Here is a 19,573-nt window from a genome sequence, read left to right as displayed (position 1 = left end):
GAGCATAGGCAGCTCCCAGGTGCTTCTGCCCCAAGCATGGGATAAACGACTCTGAGTTGGGAAGATCCCCACCTAGGCCAAGCCATGCTCTTAGCTCTGCTGTACTGTTAAGATCTTAAGAAAAATGAAAAGAAAGACAAAAAGGAAAGAGCAGGCCGAAAGGATTTGGAGTATCCCTTTTACTGGCCAGCACAAACGGATTCCAGCTCCCAGAATAGTCTATCCCACACTAGCCAGAACTGACCAGTTCACCTTGGAGTTAGCCTGGATCAGTGAAACTCAGCCTTAAAGAAGGCACTAAGGGCCATGATCTCGCCTTCCAGGAGAAGACACATTCAAGGCCCAAGCAAAGGATAGGAACAGTTGTAGGTGTATAGTAAATACCTTGGCTCAAGTCCTTACATACAAAATGGAAGATGATATTTGTGTAAAGTGCTGATCAAGGAAGCTCCCTCATCACCTGGATAACCTCAAAGGTCTTTTCCACTCAGTCCTATAATATCATAACTAAATGATATCTAAAATCCCAAGCCTATGTAAGCATATTGCATTTTTCATAGAAGATATGTTCCTGAAGAGTCATATGAAATTACATTTTTAAATTGAATGAGGAAGCTTTTAATGTCTTGGGGAAAACAAAGTGCCCTTTTAAGAACCTCACTCCTTAATTCATTCTTACTAAGTTCAGTTTTCTGAACAGGGGGTTCTGTTAATGTAGGCCCTAAAACCAGAGCACGAACACGAATAACAGACACAAGGGTGTCGTTCTGTGGAGCTTGTCCTCGCTGTGTCTCAGATCCAAACCATTCTGTGTAATGTAACACTACAAAACTCGGGAAACCACATGTGAAATTTCCATTTTTGTTCTGGGGATTTTTATTATTTTATTTTATTTTATTCTTAGGGAAGAGTATTCTTGAAGTCAGGAGAGCTGAGTTCATATTTGGGTTCCAACACTCACTAGTGTTGGCACCTTCAGCAAGGTGCTCAGCCTCTCTGAGCGTCAGTTTCCTCATTTATAAAAAAAAAAAAAGAAAGAAAAGAAAAGAAAAGAAAAGAAAAGAATGATCCTGTAGTGCTTAAACTACTTTGGGCGGGAAAAAAGCCAATCAACAAGTAATTTTAGATTGCTCTAGAAAAGTGAACTATCACTCGTGTGGGTAACTCACTTTATCTCTCTAGGTCTATTTCTTTGTCTGTAAAATGAAAATGTTGGTCTAGACCAAAAGTCAAACACACAGAAGCCCACAACACTCCTGAGTGTAGCTGAGCCAGATTAAAATGACATTGGGAAATATTTAACAAAATAAAATATGATAAAAACATAGGTAATAGTAGTATGTGGTTTTCTAAGTCAATATGCAGTCTTCAGGGATCCTTAGGTATCATTTTGTGGCCTCCATTTCTATTAGAGTTTGATGTCATTGGTCTAGATACACACTAGATCTCTCCACTACAATTTCATATTTGTTAAGTGATAATACTAATCTATATGCACTGTATTCCTCCTTGAGGATTTGTTCTTCTAATAATATCCTGGGTATTGGATATTGGATAATGGATAAAAGGGCTATAGAACAAAATTAACTCTAAGAGAAGCAGTTTGGTATGTTGGAAAGAGCAATGGTACTGGAATCAGAGGATCTGAGTTCAAATCACACCTTGTCTACTTGGGGAAGTCAGTTTACTCAACAATAAAAAGGAAAGGATTGAACTAGATGAGGTCCATCCCAGTGCTAAAGCTACGATCCTATTTCCTTCCTCCCATTCTTATTCGGCGAGAGATCCCTGGATTGGATGCACACAGCCTTGCTAGCCAAATTTCAAAAAGTTCGGGTGGCTACCCAGTGATACGGTTTAGTGACCAGTTTGGGCAACAGTAACCCAGAAAAAACCTTCCACTAAGGCCTTGACTTAGAGGTGAGAGGCCTGAGTTCAAATCCTGGCTGTAACAATTATGAATTAGGTGATCCTGGGTAAGTCCCTAACCTCCCTGGGCCTCAGTTTCCTCACTGTAAAATAAAGATAGCAGCATCTTCACTTTCCTTCCAAGGAGGTTGCAACAAAAGCACTTTGACAAACTTTAAATCTTTTAGCAAGGGAGCAAGTCTTTTAGCTCACATCAGAACAAATAACAGGGAAATATGCTCCAACTGTGTCTTGGATCCATGTTTTGTCCCCTCAGCTATACTATATGTTTCTCAAAAGCCTGTGGCCCTGGCTTCTCTTTCCTCCAAATCCCCATAATTCCCTGATGATGGACAGGGCTCATCAAACGTCTTCTGAACGAGAGTGACGCTCAGTGGCCAGTTACCTCCAGATGGCGCCCCAGTGACTCTTCGGATAGATTTCACCCACTCCTCCATCTCGGACTGTGAGCTGGCCATGAGGACGTAGGAGTCCTGTCCCGTTCGACTCTGGTCCCATGAGGCTGCAGGAAGAAAAAAATCGTGAGGCATTAGGACCAGCAAAGGAAGAGAAGACTGAATTAGGCACTTAATAAATGTTTATTAATTGATTGATGGATCAAGGGCTTATGACATTAGGATACAGAGAAATTATACCCCACCCACATAATTTTTGGCTCACCCATGTAAAGCCAAAGAATAATCATCATCATCATCATCATCATCATCACTCTCACACACACAGCACTTTGAGGTTTACGAAATGCTTTTCTCACAAAAGCCATGATCTCATTGGTATCTACAGGGCTGAAAGAGGAAGTGATAAGTCAACCTCTTCCCTCTGCCCTCATCCAGCTACCTAGTGGAGTGCAGCAAATGTTTAATAAAGCTCTGTTAAATTGCAGTTGTCAAGTGAAACTCTCTCTCTCCCCTTCTCTTTCTCTCTCTTTTTCCTTCTCTTTCCCTCTCTCTCTTTCTCTCCATCTCTTTCTTTCCCTCACTCTCTTTCCCTCTCTCTCTCTGTGCCTCTCTGTCTGTCTCTGTGTCTCTGTCTCTTTCTGTTTCCCTTGCTTTCTTTCCCTCTTACTCTTTCTCTCTCTCTGTCTCTTCCTCTCTCTTTCTTTCTCTGTGTCTGTCTCTGTCTCTCTTTTTCTCTCTTTCTCTCCATCTCTCTTTTCCTTGCTCTTTTTCCCTCTCTCTGTCTCTATCTCTCTGTCTCTCTGTGTGTCTGCCATTCTCACTGTCTCTCTGACTGTCTCTCTCTGTCTCTGTCTCTGTCTCTGTCTCTGTCTCTCTCTCTCTCTCTCTGTGTTTATCTTGGTCTGTCCATCTCCAACTCTGACAGCACAGAGGAAAAGCCCACTGGATCTGGAACAGAGAATTCCATCTACCACTTACTGCCTATATGACCCTAGGTTAGTCACTCCACATCTCTGGGCCTCAGTTTCCTCATCTCTAAAATGAAGATGTTGGACAGATAACATCCAAGGTCCCTTACAGCTCTAATTCTATAGTCATATGACATAGAATTCATAAGAGGAAGGTAGACGCCCCTTACCTGTTTTTCTTGGATCATAGAATTAGAGACAAAATTGGAAGGGACTTTAGAGCTGGGGTTCAAACCTGGGGTTCTCCTGCCTCCAGATGCCACAGGTAGCATACATAGTGGCTTTAATTCTGGATTTGGAATCAGGAAGACATGGGTTCAAATCCTACCTCATTTAATTACTGGCTGGGTGATCCTAGACAAGTCACCTAACTTCTCTGAGTCTCAGTTTCCTTATCTATAAAATGAGGGAATTGTATTCAGTGACCTCTAAGATCCCTCCTAGCTCTCTAAATGTATGATGCTCTGATCATCTCCAAGGGAGTTGACCAACTTCTCATTTTGATTAAATGTAAGTTGAGGAAATTAATTAATTACATAGAGAAGAAATTAATGGGTAGAATTTTTTTTTAAAAAAGTCTTAGGAAAATCAAGAAATGACAACTATAACTCTTTTGAATACTTTAAAACTTTTTAAAGAATTTTTACAGTTTTTACATTATTACATCCTTACCAAATTCCTGTAAGATAGAAATTATTATCCTCATTTTGCAGATGAGAAAACTAAAATATAAAGAAGTAAAATGACTTGTCTGTGATCACAAAGGAAGTTAATGGCAAAGCTGAGACCCCAGCCCTGACTGCCACACTCCTACACACCATCCACTGAAACATGCATCCTCCTCATTTGACCCTGACATTAAATTGATCCTGATATTTGACTTGACATTTGATTTGACCCTGGCATTAAATAAAAAATATATGTATGTATTGTGTGTATATCTAGATACATATCTGTATCTAGATATACAAAATATATATACATATATTTAATGTGTACATATTTATTTATTTATTTAATGTCAAGGTCAAATCAAATGTCAGGTCAAATATCAGGATCAATTTAATGTCAAGGTATATGTTGTGTGTGTGCATATGTATATATGTATGTATGTATGTATCCAGCATGTTGTTCTAGAATATAGGGTCTCAACAAACACTAAGTCTAAGTATCTGGCATCATTGTTTCTTTATTTAAAATCCCATTAAGAAAACACATTGCCCTGTTCATAGTGGTTCTAGATAGACAGTTTCTATGGAGCCTAGTGCTTCTGGATAGGAGATCCTGGTCTAATGATTACCTGGACAAGAATGGCTTAGGAGATAGTAAATTCTCCTGGAGGTCTTCAAGAGAAAGCAGCATAACCATTTCTTAAGGAGTATAGTAGAAGGGATTCTTATGGGCAGCTAAGTGGCACCACGGACAGAGCACCAAGCATGGAGTCAGAAGGACCTGAGTTCAAATCTGGCCTCAGACACTTACTAGCAGTGTGACCCTGAGCATGTCGCTTAATCTTATTTGCCTCAGTTTCCTAATCTGTAAATGAGCAAGAAAAGGAAATGGCAAACCAATCCAGTATCTCTGTGAAAAAAACCCCAAATGAGGTCATGAAGAGTCAGACACAACTAAAAAACAACAGAAGGGATTCTTGCTCGGTTATAAGTTAAACTAGATGACCCCTGAAACCTTTCCTAACTTTGGATTCTTTGATCCTTCTACCTCCCTTCATATAGCCCTAACCATGCACCTATAAACCCTTAATCTGAATTGATTTAGCATTGTTTGCTAGTAATCTCTATAGTTATCCCTTCCATATCACTGGGGTTAGGGATGAGTGCCCCCTCGATCTGGAAAATCCATGTAAAAATTTTCCGGCCCTTCTTTCATGCCAGCTAGTAAGTGTCTGAGGCTGAATCTGAATTCAGGTTCTCCTGCTCAAGAGCCAGTGCTCTATCCACAGAAAGTGCTTTCTAAACTATACAACTTTACAGAAATGTGAGTTATTATTATTAAAAAGTACTCTTTGACACAATGCTCAGTTAAATTATAATGAAATAAGTGACTTGGGGCTACTGACAGGGAAGGTCCTACTGATACACAGCTGCTCACCTGGAATGACTTCAAAGACAAATTTCCCAGCTTCTTCTGGATTCGTGGCAATCTCTTTGACGGTGCTTCCTGGTAGATACATGGAGCCCTGTAAGAATAAACAGTGGCATTTTTGGGAAGAGTTGGCATCAGAATGCCTTCATCGACACACTGAATGGAAAGAACACTGAATTTGGAGTCAGAAGACTTGGATTCAGATCCTGATTCTGCCATTTACTACCTTCATGAGCTTAAACAAATCACCTTACTTCTGGGTCTGAGATTCTACACTCATAAAATAAGAAGGCCAAACTAGTTGAGCAGTATGTTCTAAATCCTATGCCCTTTAATCCAGAAATTATGTCATCTAGTTATATGCCTGCTTGAAAGGTCAACCTAAGAGCCAGAGTCCTGCATGGATCTAGCAGTCAGGCAACAGACATTTATTAAGGGCCTACTATATTCCAGACACTGCTAGGTACTGAGAATACAAATATATAAGGAAAAAAGCCATCCCCTCAATCAATCAATTAACATTATTAAGCACCTACTATGTGCCAGGCACAGTATTAGGTGCTGGAGATACAAATATAACAGCAAGAGTAATTTCCCTCAAGAAGCTTACATTCTACAGAGGTGATGAAATATGTTCTCAAATAAATAAAAACAGGATGCAAACAAAATAAATATAAAACTTATCTTAGGGAAGAGGGAATTAACAACTTGTGGAATCTAAGAAGGTCTTATAAAGGAGGTGGCACTTAAGCTGAACTTTGAAAAGAATTAGGAATTCTAAGAGACAGAGGTGAAGAAGGAGAGACTGCTAGGCCTGAGGAATAGCCCATGCAAAAGCCTGGAGGTGAGAAATGGAGAATCATCTATGGGGAACAATGAGTAAAACAGTTTGGATGCAACATAATATGTAAAGAATGTAATGGGTGAATATATAATGGAAAATAGGCTGAAATGTATACTAACCCTAGAAAAGTAGATTGGAGGCACACGGTGAAGGAATTTAAATGCCAAAGAAGCTTAGGTTTGATCTGAGAAGCAACAGGGAGCCAGTGGAGTTTATTTTAGAAGGAGGTAAGCTGGTCAAACCTATACTTTAGCAATATCCTCCTAGCAGATGTTGGAGGATGGATTGGAAAAGAGAGAAGCTGGAAGGACAGAGAGAGAGAAAGAGAGAGAAAGAGGGAGAGAGAGAGGCAGAGACAGAGACAGAGACAGAGACAGAGACAGAGACAGAGAGAAAACAGTGTCATGAAAACCCAGGCACAAGTTAATATGCAGAAAGGTCAGGGTGGGGATGGAGTAATTATCAGTCAAAAGTTCAGAGATTAATAAGGACGAGAGCTAAGAAAAGAGCACTGGTTCAAACAACAAAGATGTCATTGGTGACCTTGGAGAAAGCAGTTTCAGTCTAGTGGTTCCATCAAAAGCCAGATTACAAGGGGTTGAAAAGTGAGTGGGAGGTGAGAAAGTTAAGAACACCTGACTATCAACTGCTCTGTTGTTTGGGTGATTGTTTGTTTTTCCTCCTGAAAGTTTGTCTGCTAAAGTGGGGAGAGATAAGAAGATAGATTGAGAGGATGGTTGGACCACATGAAAGCTTTTCAGCAGTGGGGGAGATACAGCCAGGAACGAGCCAATGGATGAGGTGAGGTTACAAATTAGGGAACTTTAAAGAGATAATAGAGTGTATCTGTGTGCACTCACTGCTTTGGGGCTCTCTTCATAGCCCAGAACTCCTTAAAGGATGAACATACATATAGAGGCTGCATGGGACAAGTCTTTAGGAACTAAAGGCCGTGAAGTTAATCCAAAGCAATTCAATGTCAATTTTTCTCCTAATAAACAAAAATCTCTATCCCTGGTGTTACTGTAGGACCATTATTAGGACCACATGTGTTTTGCTCAATTAGCCTTTTTCACAGAGATTACAAAACAATCCTTTCATAATATTAAATATTAATATTAATTACTGTTTGTTATTAATTTTAATATTAAATAAGGATGAGTGGGTGAAGAAGCATATCTTTAATCACTGATTAAGCTTATTTTACAAACACTGATATGGAAAAGAACCTAAGTGTCATAGCTAAGGATCATGGGAACTTCAGCTAGAAGAGACCTTAAGATCACAGGATCATAGCTTGAGAGTCAGAAGGCAACTCAACCTCCTCATTTTGTAGATGAGAAAACTGAGACCCAGAGGGTTATGAGTAGCAGACACCAAATTCAAACCTAAGTCCTTCGACTCCAAATTGAATTCTCTTACATGATGCTTCTTTGTCTGCTGTTATCTACACCACAAAACAACAACTTGCAACTTTACTAATTAGACTCCTATTTGTGCTTCTTTACCAAAGTTTTAAATGTGGGGAGAGATTTGCCTAAAATAAAATTTTCTACCTTCATTAAAGTAAGCCATCCATACCAGCAGATAAATGGTATGTTGCAAAGTCTGTTTCAACTTCAAATGTTCCACATTTCCCAGCAGGGATGTAGGCTAAATAAGCGGCATCGTTACAACAGAGGGTTTTACTTAAACCAACAAACAACTGGGCTGCTCAAAATATTAAAAGATCCAGAGGAAGCCCTTCAAAGTGTTGGGTCAATCCCTAAGAAAAAATGTACAGAAAGACATGATTAAGGCCAAATAAGATGAGGAAGCACGTATGGGTTGTAATCTATATCCATGTAGAGAGTACTCACACAGGTAACATCACAGATCCAGCAAAGAAACAAATAATTTATCATCACACTAGAAACCAAATCCTGATTCACTAATATGCTTATTTTTCTTTCCTAGTGGTCCTTAGAATCTTGTAGGAACAGAGAGAAATAAATGGTACCTAAAAACTTTTAAATGTTAGGAAAGGAGCTCTAAGCAATGTCACCAATGGACAAGCCAGTTTGTCTCTTTGAGCATCAGTTTTCCAGCTCAAAGAATCCTGTACTTGGAATCACATGAGATGGAACTGGAATCTGGACTCAGCCAATATTAGTTACATAACCTTGGGTAAATCATTTAATATCTCTGAGCATCAATTTTCTTGCCATAACAAATACAACCCAACGTATCTTAAGTACGCACCACGTACAAGGCGCCATGCTAGGTTCTGGGATTACAAAGACAAAAACAAAACCATCTCTGCCCTCAGGAAGCTTATGCTCTACTGGAGAATACAATATGGACACATGTAAATAGTATAATGAAATTTGAGGAGATGAGAATATGGAAAATCAGGAAAGCATCCTCTAGAATGTGGCCCTTCAAAGAAGTTAAGGATTCTGAGACATAGATGTGAGGAACAATTGCATTCTAGGCATAGTGGGTAGCCCTGAGATGAGAGATATAATGACAAGTTTGGGAGGAAATGAGTAGTCCAATTTGGATGAAACAAAAATGGGTAAAGGGGAGTAATATGAAATGTCTAGAAAAGTTGGTTGGAACCGCATGGTAAAGGGCTTATATGCCAGGGGACATTATTTATATTCTATCCTACAAGCAATAGGAAGGAACAAAAAATTTCTGAGCAGCAGATTAGGGGGCAGAAGGAAAGCTTGGCATTGCCTGACCTGCACCACAGATTTTAAAAGAGCAGATTTCAAATAGTTCAAGAGAGGAATAGATAGGATCCTATGGGCCAAAATTCCACAGAAGAAGTCAGGCCAGGGAAGATGAAAAATTCTCAAGAATAAAATTATGAAGATACAAAGAAAAACAGGTATAAAGAGGAGAGAAGATACCTATGTGGCTACACAAGGAATTTGATAACCAACCTAAGATTTTTAAATGATATGTACAGAAGATGAAAGTAAAAACAGGTAACAAGATGAACACAAAAGCATAGCATAGTCTTGCAATGTGCGTCAAAAGTACTCATCAGCCTTACCATATGGCCTGCTCCTGAACCCTAAGGAACACCAGATCTTCCCATCATCCCTGCTCCTGAGCCCTCTGATGTACGCTGACTCCTCCAACTAGCATGGGAGAGCTCCTTGAGGTGAAGGACTCGATCATTTTTCTCTTATCCCCAGCACTTAGCATACATAGTAAGCAATTAATAAATGCCTTTTTTCCATCATTCACTCCTGGCAAAATTCTAGAATGTATTGTTAAAGTGACAGTGAGCATCTACAGTGATCTACAGTGACCATCGACCCTGTAATGGCTTCATCAAGAGCTGGTCACCGTAGGCTAACCTTGATTCTTTTGTTAACTAGGGTATCGGACTGGGTCCTCAGAGCTCTAGATAAAGGTACCGGTTGTTGTTCTTGTTCAGTCATTTCAATCATGTCCAACTCTTTGTGACCCCATTGGGGTTTTCTTGGCAAAGACACGGAGTGGTCTGCCATTTTCTTCTCCAACTCATTTTACTGATGAGGAACTAAGGCAAACAGGGTTAAGTGACTTGCCCAAGGTCTCAAAGCCAGGAAGTGAACCCAGGAAGGTGAGTCTTCCTGATCCCAAGCCCAGTGCTCTATCCACGGCACCACCTAGCTGCCTCAGATAAAGTTACCTAGATTTTAGCAAAACCATTTGACCAAATCCCTCACACTATTCTTGTGGGAAAGATAAAGAGATGTGGGCTAGTGTCCAGTTAGATAGATTTAGAATAAAAATATTTGACCTATAGAGTGTTTTAAGCTTTGCAAAGCAATATATGTGTACATACATACATGCATGCATACATACATACATACATACATACACATGTATATAAGTTATCTGATCTGATCCTCAGAACCCTTGGAGGTAGGTGCTGTTATTATCTCCATTTAAAAGGTGAGAGACACTAAAGGGCTTGTGCAGGATGATGCAGATAATATGAAGGAGGATCTGAAAGCCAGCCTTCCCTGACTCCAAACCAAACACTGTCTGCCTCTTGGCAATGACTGAATGATTGAACCCAAAGAATCATTGATGTCAAGTTGGAAGGTCTCTGGTAAAGTCTGTTTCATATTGAGCATTTTTTCAAATGACTTGGATAGGGGCAGCTCGGGGCACAGCAGATAGAGCTCTGGTGTTGGAATCAGGAAGACCTGAGTTCAAATCCGGCCTCAGACACTTGACACTTACTAGCTGTGTGACCCTGGGCAAGTCACTTAACCTCGATTGCCTCACCAAAAATTTTAAAAAAAATGACTTGAATAAAGGCATGGCTGGCATTCTTACCAAAACCTTGAGGCACCCAGGTGTACAGCGGATCTGAAGTCAGGAAGACCTGAGTTCAAGTCTTTTGCGTGGTTGTTGTTCAGTCATTTCAGTCATGTCCAGCTCTTCTTGACCCCATTGGGGGTTTTTTGGCAAAGATACTGGAGTGGTCTGCCATTTTCTTCTCCAGCTCGTTTTACAGATAAGGAAACTGAGGCAAACAGGTTAAGTGACTTGCCCGTGGTCAGACAGCTGGCTAGTAAGTGTTCAAGGCCAGATTTGAACTCATGAAGATGGTCTTCCTGACTCAGGCCTGGCACTCTATCCACTATGCCACCTACCTGCCCCAAGGAGTTCAAATCTAGCCTCGGACATTTATGAGCTCTGTGACCCTGGGCAAGTCACTTAATCTCTGTCTACCTCATTTTTCTCCTCCGTAAAATAAGAATATTAATGGCCCCTTCTTTCCAGGATTGTTGCAAGGACTAAATGAGATAATATTTATAAAGTGCTTAATATAGTGACTGCCATAGTTAGTGCTAAATAAACTCTAGCCGTTACTATAATCATCATCATCATTATCGTTATTATTTACTCCCAGGAGTGCTATAAAGATAAAATAAGATAATATTTATAAGACACTTAGCACAGTGCCTGACCCATTTATAAATTATAATAATAATATGAAATATTATTAATGTTATTAACTCCTATGGTTATTGTGAAGATCAAATGAAATATTAAATGTAAAGTTCTTTGCACCTCTTAAAGCACTATGTAAATGCTAGCTGTTATTAAGATTTCCAAATTTGCGTTGGACAAAGCTGTAAAGAAGGATCATTAACATATTAAAGGGCAGAGTCAAAATCAAAAAGATCTAGACACTGGACCAAGTCTAATAAAATGAAATTTAATACAGGCCACTGTAAAGTTATCTGGTTGGATTCAAATAATCAGCTTCCCAAATACAAGATGGAGGATATGGCAAGATCTGGAAAAGATCTGGGGGCTTTAGCAGACTGCAAGCTCAATATGAGTCAACAGTATAGCAGACGCTGTATAATCCTAAACTGCATTAAGAAGAGGAATGAGTGCCACTTTACTCTGCCCTTATCAGAACTTATCAGTTCTGTTTAGGACTAGGCACCATATTTTAGAAAGGCCATTTGTAAACTGGTGAACGTCCAGCAAGTAACCAGAGTTGTGAAGGGCCTCAAATTTGTGCTACATGGAGAGAACCTGAAGGAAATTGAGATGGTTGGCCCAGAGAAGAGAAACTTGAAGGGCATGTGTTGGTTGTGGCCAAGTATTTGAAGGACTCTTAAGTAGAAGAGGGAATAGATCTGTTCCACTTGACCACAGAGAGCAAAACCAATAGCAACAGGGAGAAGTTGCCGTGATGCAACCTTAGGTTAGATGTAAGACAAAAACTTGTTTTACGAGGACAGTTATTCAAAAGCAGATTGGTCTGCCTTCAGAAAAAGAGGACTTCCCCTTCCTGAGGTCTTCGAGCAAAGACTGAATGAGGACTAGTCTTCAAATGACATCACATATGTAAAGCACAGTGGACAGAACGCTGGGCCTAGAATCAGGAAGACCCAAGTTCAAATTCAGCCCCAGACACTTATTAGCTATGTGACCTTGGGCAAATCACTTAACCTTCTTTGCTTTGCCTCAGTTTCCTTATCTGTAAAATGAGCTGGAGAAGAAAACGGCAAGTCACTCTAGTATTTTGCCAAGAAAACCCCAAATGGGATCACAGTCAGACACAACTAAAATGACTGAATAACAAATGTGAAGTACTTTGCACATCTTTAAGTGTTCTGCAAATGTTAGCTGCTATTATTATTTGGGTATTTTGAAGAGGGGATTTGGGAACAGCTGTAGGTTGGGCTAGATGGCCCCCAAGACCCCTTCAGATTCTGGCATTTCAAGTGAAATGATCAGGTCTGTACCTTAGTAAGATTAGAAACCCTACCTGTTTCACATGTTTCTCTTGAAAGGAAAGACAATTTATGTAAAGAATTGTATAACCTTCAGTCTGTCACCTATGAAACAGAGATTTGGAACGATTTCATCTCTAAGGCCCCTTTCAATTCTAAATGCTCATTTCTATACATCTGTGATCTGTCAGTATCGTTATCAGGTATCTTCCCACGATCTACCTGAAGGCAAAGGCAAAGATTCTTAATTAATTAATTAATTATGCATTTATAAAGCACTTACTTTGAGATTTTTAGCCTGTATTTCTAGTAATGGAGAGACGAGCTGCTGAGCAGCGATGTGAGTTAGCTCCCCGGGTTCCCATAAATCCGAGAGTAGAACCCCAGAGTCAGGATATCTGAGCAATCTATTCATTCCTTTCCCTTCTCCCTCACTCCCTCTCTCCTCTCTCTTTTTCATAGGATCATGGAATCTCAGTGTCAGAAGGGACTTGAAGAGTTATCTATTGGGTCCAGCCCAAACCCGCCCAGGAAATTCCCTCTACAACATTCCCTAGTCCTCTCTCCTCTCTTTTCGAGAAAGTGCATTCAGACAGACCGCAAGTTTTCACTTGGGAGACTCCATGCTGCCTGAACCTGGGCATCAGTTTGGCTGACTCCTGACTTCTGTGATCTCTGTTCCTATTATGGGTGCCGGGACCATTCTAGGGAATGGTCTTACACACTTTCTTAGACTTCGCCCAGCTTCTTCACGGAGAAAGGGAAGAACAGTAACAAAAATCATGATAATGACTACCATTTCTATTAGCTCCTTAGGATTTACAAAGAACAATAACTCTGAAGGGAGGGAGTAATTATCCCCATTGTAAGGAGGTGAGGAACTGAAGCCTAGAGAGGTGAAATGAATCAAATCCAGTTCTCCTGACTCCATGACCAACACTTTTTTCCATCACACACCCTCAAAATACCAGGTTAAATCATGCAAGTGGGGAGGGTTAGGTTGGATGGCTGGGCCCGGATCTATGTTCTACCCTTTTGCAAGTCATTACTGAGGCCTGAGCTTGTCTTGCCCTTCCCCCTGAGCTGGTGCAACTCCAGATATCATTTTTTTTAGCTAGGCAACTTCAAAATCGCCTGGGCATGTGGGTGAACAGAGTCACTTTCAGTTCCTTTATTTGGATTTGAATAGAACTATTCTCTTTCTAAAATTATCTCCTTTTTTTCATTCTTCCTCTCTTTCTCTCCCTTCCCAGGCTTTTCTAGGTTCCCATTAGTTGCCAAGTTCGGTTGTCCTGTCTAGTTCTCTCTTCCCCTACCCATGGGTTCACCTTGACCAGCATTAGTCAGTTGTTAAGAAGAATTACCTAATTAATGGGAGTCACATTTTGGGATCCAATAGAACCTATAAGAAGTGAAGTGGGTGCTAAGAGGTATGGAGAAAACATGGGTGTAATTAAAGATTCAGGATCAAGACCCACATCTAATCTGCCACCCACATCTACCAGCTAACAATGTGGGGGCTGGAGAAAGAACACTGGACTTGGAGTCATGAGGACATGGTTTTCATCCCAGTTCAGCTGCTTATTATCTTTGTGACCTTAGGCCTTCCCCTTTGTGGGCCTCAGTTTCCTTCTCTGTAAGATAAGCAAATTAAACTGGACGGGGGTACTTAACTCTTTCCATGTTATGGCCTCCATTAGCTGGTCTGGTGAAGCCTATGGACCTTTGTCAGAAGGTTTTTTAGAGGCAAAAAATAAAATACATAATATTACAAAGGAAACCAATTCTATTGAAATAACTGCATTTTTAAAAGTTCACAGTCACCAGGTTAAGAATCCATGGATTAAATTATCTCTAAGATCTCATCCAACTCAAAATCCTATGATCCTGTCTTCTCTTCAGCCACCACATTAAGCTCCTACTAAAATGACTCAAAGCTGTGGTTAGAAGCTCCCAGGCTTTCATCCTGGTGTTTCTCCCTGCTTCTAAGTGGCTCAGTGGACAGAGCACTGGGGCTAGCGTAAGGAAGACCTGAGTTCAAATCTAGCTTCATACAGTTGTTTGACCTTGGGCAAGTCACTCAACCTCTCTCTCAATCAATAAACATTTATTAAGCATCTGCTACGTGCCAGGCACTGTGCTAAGTACAATAACATGAGAATGATAGTAGCCTCTACTTCAAAGGTTGTCATGAGGATTAAATGAAATAAAATATGTAAGGTATTTTAACACAGTACTTGGCATACAATAGGTGCTTAATGACATGTCATTTTGCCCTCTTTGCTCTTCAGTTTATAAATCTGGAGAACAGAGAGGGGGAATTAATTACTTCCAAGGTTTCTAGTCAGAGTGTAAGACCCCCCATGCTACAGCAGATCCCACTCAAGGAGGTCTCCACAGAGCCTTCCACCCCTGTCTCCCTGCTGGACCACATCCCCCAGGATCCTACCTGAGGCTTGACATCCTCTTCATCTTTGTAGTAGTACAACTGCTGGCCTTTTAACACAAAGTATCTCTGCTGCCAGTTTTTCACGATGGACCGCTGCTTCTTCAGCCAGCCGATCTTCAGGGGCCGCTCCAGGGCATTGGGGGATGACGGCTGATGGAAGGAGGCCATCTGCTCCCCAGTCATCACACTCCTTGACCGAGCTAGAGATTGCAACAGAGAGGCAGTCTGACTGAAGGACATAAGCATTGAGACTCAGGATACCCAGCCAGAAGGGCAGGAGGGAAACCAGACAGAGGATCGAGGAAGGAGGGTTAGCCTGGGCTCCTGGGACCCCGATCTGGATCAGGCCAGCGGCCCCACGGTACCAGGAGCTGATTGGGTTCAGGTTAGGGAAGGGGGAGGAGGGTCAGTAGGCACAAAGCTAAAGAAATAGTTGAGCCAAAGCTAAAACTTAAAAACAAAATTAAGACCTTGAGTCCTAGAGTACAGTCAGTCCTGTTACCGATCACAGCCGGGTTGGTCTGCAGAACGCAAAGCTGGCTGGAGGCTTTTGAAAAGGAAGTGGCCACAGCATTTGACAAAAGATGCTTCCTTTTTCCTGCGTGGGAGTGAATATCTGACAAGAGAAAGAAACTACAACTTTGCTGGGAGGGCTAAGGGTGAGCCCCACACAGCAGCTGGGGAGGCAGCTGGAGGTAGCCCTGGCATCAGTCCACAGAGGAACAAGGGGGTTGCATTTTCTCTAACCTTGCCATCACCCCAGAACTCTTCCCCAGCATGAGAACCCATTCAGCAATGCTTGGCCACTGCCCAGAAAATCAAAGCAAGGAAACTGTGCAACTCCTGAAATAACCTAGAAAAGCTCCCATAAGGACGTGGTCCAGGGCTGCTTTGTTGTTTGGAGGAGGGGCACCCAGGTGAACACCTACCCGGGCTATACAACAGCCTACTGATGGTCTGCCCACTTCCACTGGCACCCTCCTCCCATCTGTGTTTCACATTCCTGCTGGAATGATCTTCCTCATGCATAGGTCTAGTCACAATACTCCTCTGATCAAAAATCTTCAGTAGCTCCCTAGTGCCCTCCCAAGAAAAAATTCCAACACTTCTGCCGGGTATTCAAGGATCATCTCAATCTGCTCTCTGCCCCTACCTTTTTGGCCTTGGGGTTTTTTTTCTTTTTAATTTTGTTTTTATTTATTTATTTTGTGAGGGAATTAGGGTCAAGTGACTTGTCCAGGGTCACACAGCTAGTAAGTGTCAACTCTCTGAGGCCAGATTTGAACTCAAGTCCTCCTGATTCCAGGGTTGGTACTTTATCTACTTTGCCACCTACCTGCCCTGGCTTGGAATATATTCCCTGTCCATGAACTCTACATCCCAGCCAAACTAGACTGTTTGCTATCCCTGAATACATCCTACATATTGCTACCCTGATGGCTTTGCTCACTTTGTCCCCTATGCCTGAGACGGCCTCCTTCCAACTTCTCACCTTCCAAATTCCTATCCATCCTTCAAAGTCAACCAATCAACAAATATCTATAAAGGGCCTACAATGTGCGGGACACAGCTCCTCTGTGAAGATTCCTTAATCCTCTGGTCAATAAATCTTCCCTTTTGGACCTCACTTAGCACTTTGTTTTTACCTCTTTAATGTACTCATCACATAATATTACTCATTATAGTTATCTGTGTTGGTACCATCTCCCCACTAGGGGATCAAAAGAGATAACACGGTGGAGAGAGCACTGGCCCTGGATTCAGGAGGATCTGAGTTCAAATCCGGTCTCAGACACATAACACTTACTAGCTGAGTGACCCTGGGCATCACTTAACCCCCTTGCCTAGCCCCCCAAAATTAATTAATTCATCAATTAAATAAAAGAGATAACATATTGTTGTTGTTGAGTCTTTTCAGTCATGTTCAACTCTTCATGACTCCATTTAAGATTCTCTTGGCAAAGATACTGAAGGGGGTTGTCATTTCCTTCTCCAGCTCGTTTGACAAATGAGGAAGCTGAGGCAAACAGGATTAAGTGACTTGGCCAGAGTCGTATAGCTAGTTAGTGTCTGAGGCTGCATTTGAACTCAGGTCTTCCTGACTCAAGGCTCAATGTTCTATCTGCACCACTTAGCTGCCCCAAAAGTGCTGTAAGTGTGAGCTATTGTTATTAGGAGAATAGGGATCGAGTCTCATGTAAATGTTGTATCTTTGTCAGCGTCCAAGCGCATAATGCTTGTCGTATTTGTATCTGCAGTTTCAGCACCTGGAACACTTTATACTGATCACAAGATTTCACAACGGATTGCTCTAAACGATTCCCAACCATTCTCATCCCCTACTGGGGCAGGCTATAAAAGGAAAACACATATGCCCAACACTGGACAGGCCCAAAACCAGAGCTGCCATGGGTAACCATCAGCCCACAAAGCCCCCTAGTTGGATTACTTTTTAATAAAAGGATTCTGACCATAATTCGGTCAGCTCAAGGCCATAGTGTATCTGAGATCAACCCAGAGCTTACAGGCTTTTGTCAGTAGTCAGTATCTACAATGGAGCGAGAATTCAGCTGGGAGTTCGAAGGCCTGGATTCTAGTCCCAGGCCCTGCCATGTACTAGCTGTGTGTTTTAGGGAGTCACTTACCTCTCTGATCCTCAGTTTTCTCATCTGTAAAATGGGGAAATTAGACTGGATAAAGGCCAAGGTTTCCTTTTAACTCTGCAATATATGATCTTGTGATTGAATACAAGAAAACAATGACCCTGACCTTTACAGAACTGGGATTCATTCACTGGAGCTACCAGGGGAATGAGTCCTGTGATAGGGCCTAGGCTCTAAGAAGCTTCTGGATTTCTTTTGTGCCCTTGGTTTTGTTAATTTTTCCTTTTCAGCTTCATTTGGCAAATTTTCTGCTTCAAGGTTGTCCCCATTGACTTATAAGAGCAAGCTCATAGGGACATATGTCATTGTTAGTAGTGGGGTATTTTTTTCCTCAAAACAAAAACAGATATAGTGATAAACTTTGATCCAGTGCCAATCATTGTACAGGCCCTGGCATATTTCCTGTCCTTCAGGAGTAAAGTCTAAATTAGACCAATAACACGCAGATTAGGGAGGTAAACACACCCTGGCCCAACCACTCAGTGAATCAATAGGCCTTCCCTGAGGTCTTACTATGTGCCAGGCAGTGGCCCTATGGATTAGAGAGGAGACAAACCATAATGAAGAAGTGATTTAGGGAAAAGAGGACTATCTCTGTAGTAGGAAGTCCTGGGTTTGATTCATAAGATTTAGAACTGGAAGGGACTTTAGAGGTCGTCTATTTCATTCAGCCCTCTCACAAGGCCCAGAGAGGCAGGTTGAGTGGCCAAAGTTACATAGTTAATGGAAGAGATGAATTCAAGCCCAGGGCCTTTGACCCAAATTCCACCACACTTGGTACCTCCCAAATACGCCACTTACTAACTGTATAATGCTGGATGAATCACTTCCCCTCTCTAAGATTAGTTTCCTTTTCTGTAAAAAGAAGAGGACAGGCTAAATGATTTCCAAGGTACCTCCCAGCTCTACAATTCAATAGCGCATGAACACTTCCAGGAAGAGTTCTGTGTAGACAGATGAGTCAAGTCTTAAAGATGAAGAGGGTAGACAAGGCATGAACCATGAAGCCACTCATTAACTGCTAATTAGGAATATGACATAATGGGGCACCCCCCACCCCAAGTAGGCAGCCATCAAAAAGAAAGCTAATTTAGCGGGGCTGCCAGTTACTACCACATTTGTTAACTTTCCCTATCACCACTTGAGAAATCAAAAGTAAAGGGATTTCCCCTTTCTTCCTCTCCATTCCCACATCCCCCTACCCCATTCACGCATAATCAGTTTAAGTCCACAACTACTCATTTCTGAGTCTCTCTTTAAGGAACTGGGAATGGTTAACCCAAAGAAGAGAAGACCTGTAGTGCTCATGAGCTCCGTACTCAAGTATCTGGAGAGCAAACATGTTTATTCAGTGGTTTCAGTTGTGTTCGACTCTTCGTGACCCCATTTGGTGTCTTCTTGGCAAAGATACTAGAGCGGTTTGCCATTTTCTTCGCCAGCCCATTTTGCAGATGAGGAAACTGAGGCAAACAGAGTTAAGTGATTTGCCCAGAGTCACACAGTTGGTAAGAGTCTGAGACCAGAACTCAGGTCTTCCTGACTCCACACCTGGCACTCTATCCACTGTGCCATGAACATACAGAATCTAATTGACAGGAACTTCATCATCTTGCAAGAAATCTTCTCCAACCCTAGAAACAGAGCCAGATTTGGAACCAAGGGACCTAGGCTTCCAACTTGGCTTGGCCACTTATCATCTGTGTGATCTTAAATAAGCAACAACCTCTCTGGGTCTCCCTTTCCTTATTCGCAAAATGAGGTGGTTGTACGAGATGAAATCTAAGGTCCAGGAGTCACCTGGGCAGGGGGTCCACCCAGCCTGCCAAGGATCTTCCTAGAGATGGCCTCACACTGCAGGGTTTCCAGGGAAGCATGAGGCCTACCCACTAGTTGTCTCTCACTCTCATTATATGACCAGTCTCTATCTTTGTTTGCAGTCAGATGTTTCTCTCATGACATCTTTTGTATCAC

General features: G+C 41.7%; 1 protein-coding gene across 2 annotated transcripts in view; it reads right to left on the bottom strand.

Moving 5' to 3' along the window:
* ARHGAP25 (Rho GTPase activating protein 25) overlaps nt 1-19,573 on the bottom strand; it is a 100,300-nt gene that overhangs the window by 36,890 nt on the left and 43,837 nt on the right. The window contains exons 1-4 of one of the 2 annotated variants that reach the window (XM_027865201.1): nt 15,410-15,529; nt 14,940-15,139; nt 5,405-5,492; nt 2,315-2,431 (exon numbers count right to left, since the gene is read on the bottom strand). In XM_027865201.1, coding sequence (XP_027721002.1) covers nt 2,315-2,431; nt 5,405-5,492; nt 14,940-15,122 — 388 coding nt within the window. In that variant the 5' untranslated portion in view covers nt 15,123-15,139; nt 15,410-15,529. Of the gene's footprint in view, nt 1-2,314; nt 2,432-5,404; nt 5,493-14,939; nt 15,140-15,409; nt 15,530-19,573 lie in introns of those variants that run through there. The other variant, XM_027865200.1, reaches the window with a different exon arrangement.

This window comes from Vombatus ursinus, unplaced genomic scaffold, assembly GCF_900497805.2.
Source record: "Vombatus ursinus unplaced genomic scaffold, bare-nosed wombat genome assembly UNPS02014778.1, whole genome shotgun sequence".
NCBI classification, from domain to species: Eukaryota; Metazoa; Chordata; class Mammalia; order Diprotodontia; family Vombatidae; genus Vombatus; species Vombatus ursinus.
The sequence above is the reverse complement of the archived record's forward strand: the minus strand, read 5'-3'. Positions and strand labels throughout refer to the sequence as shown.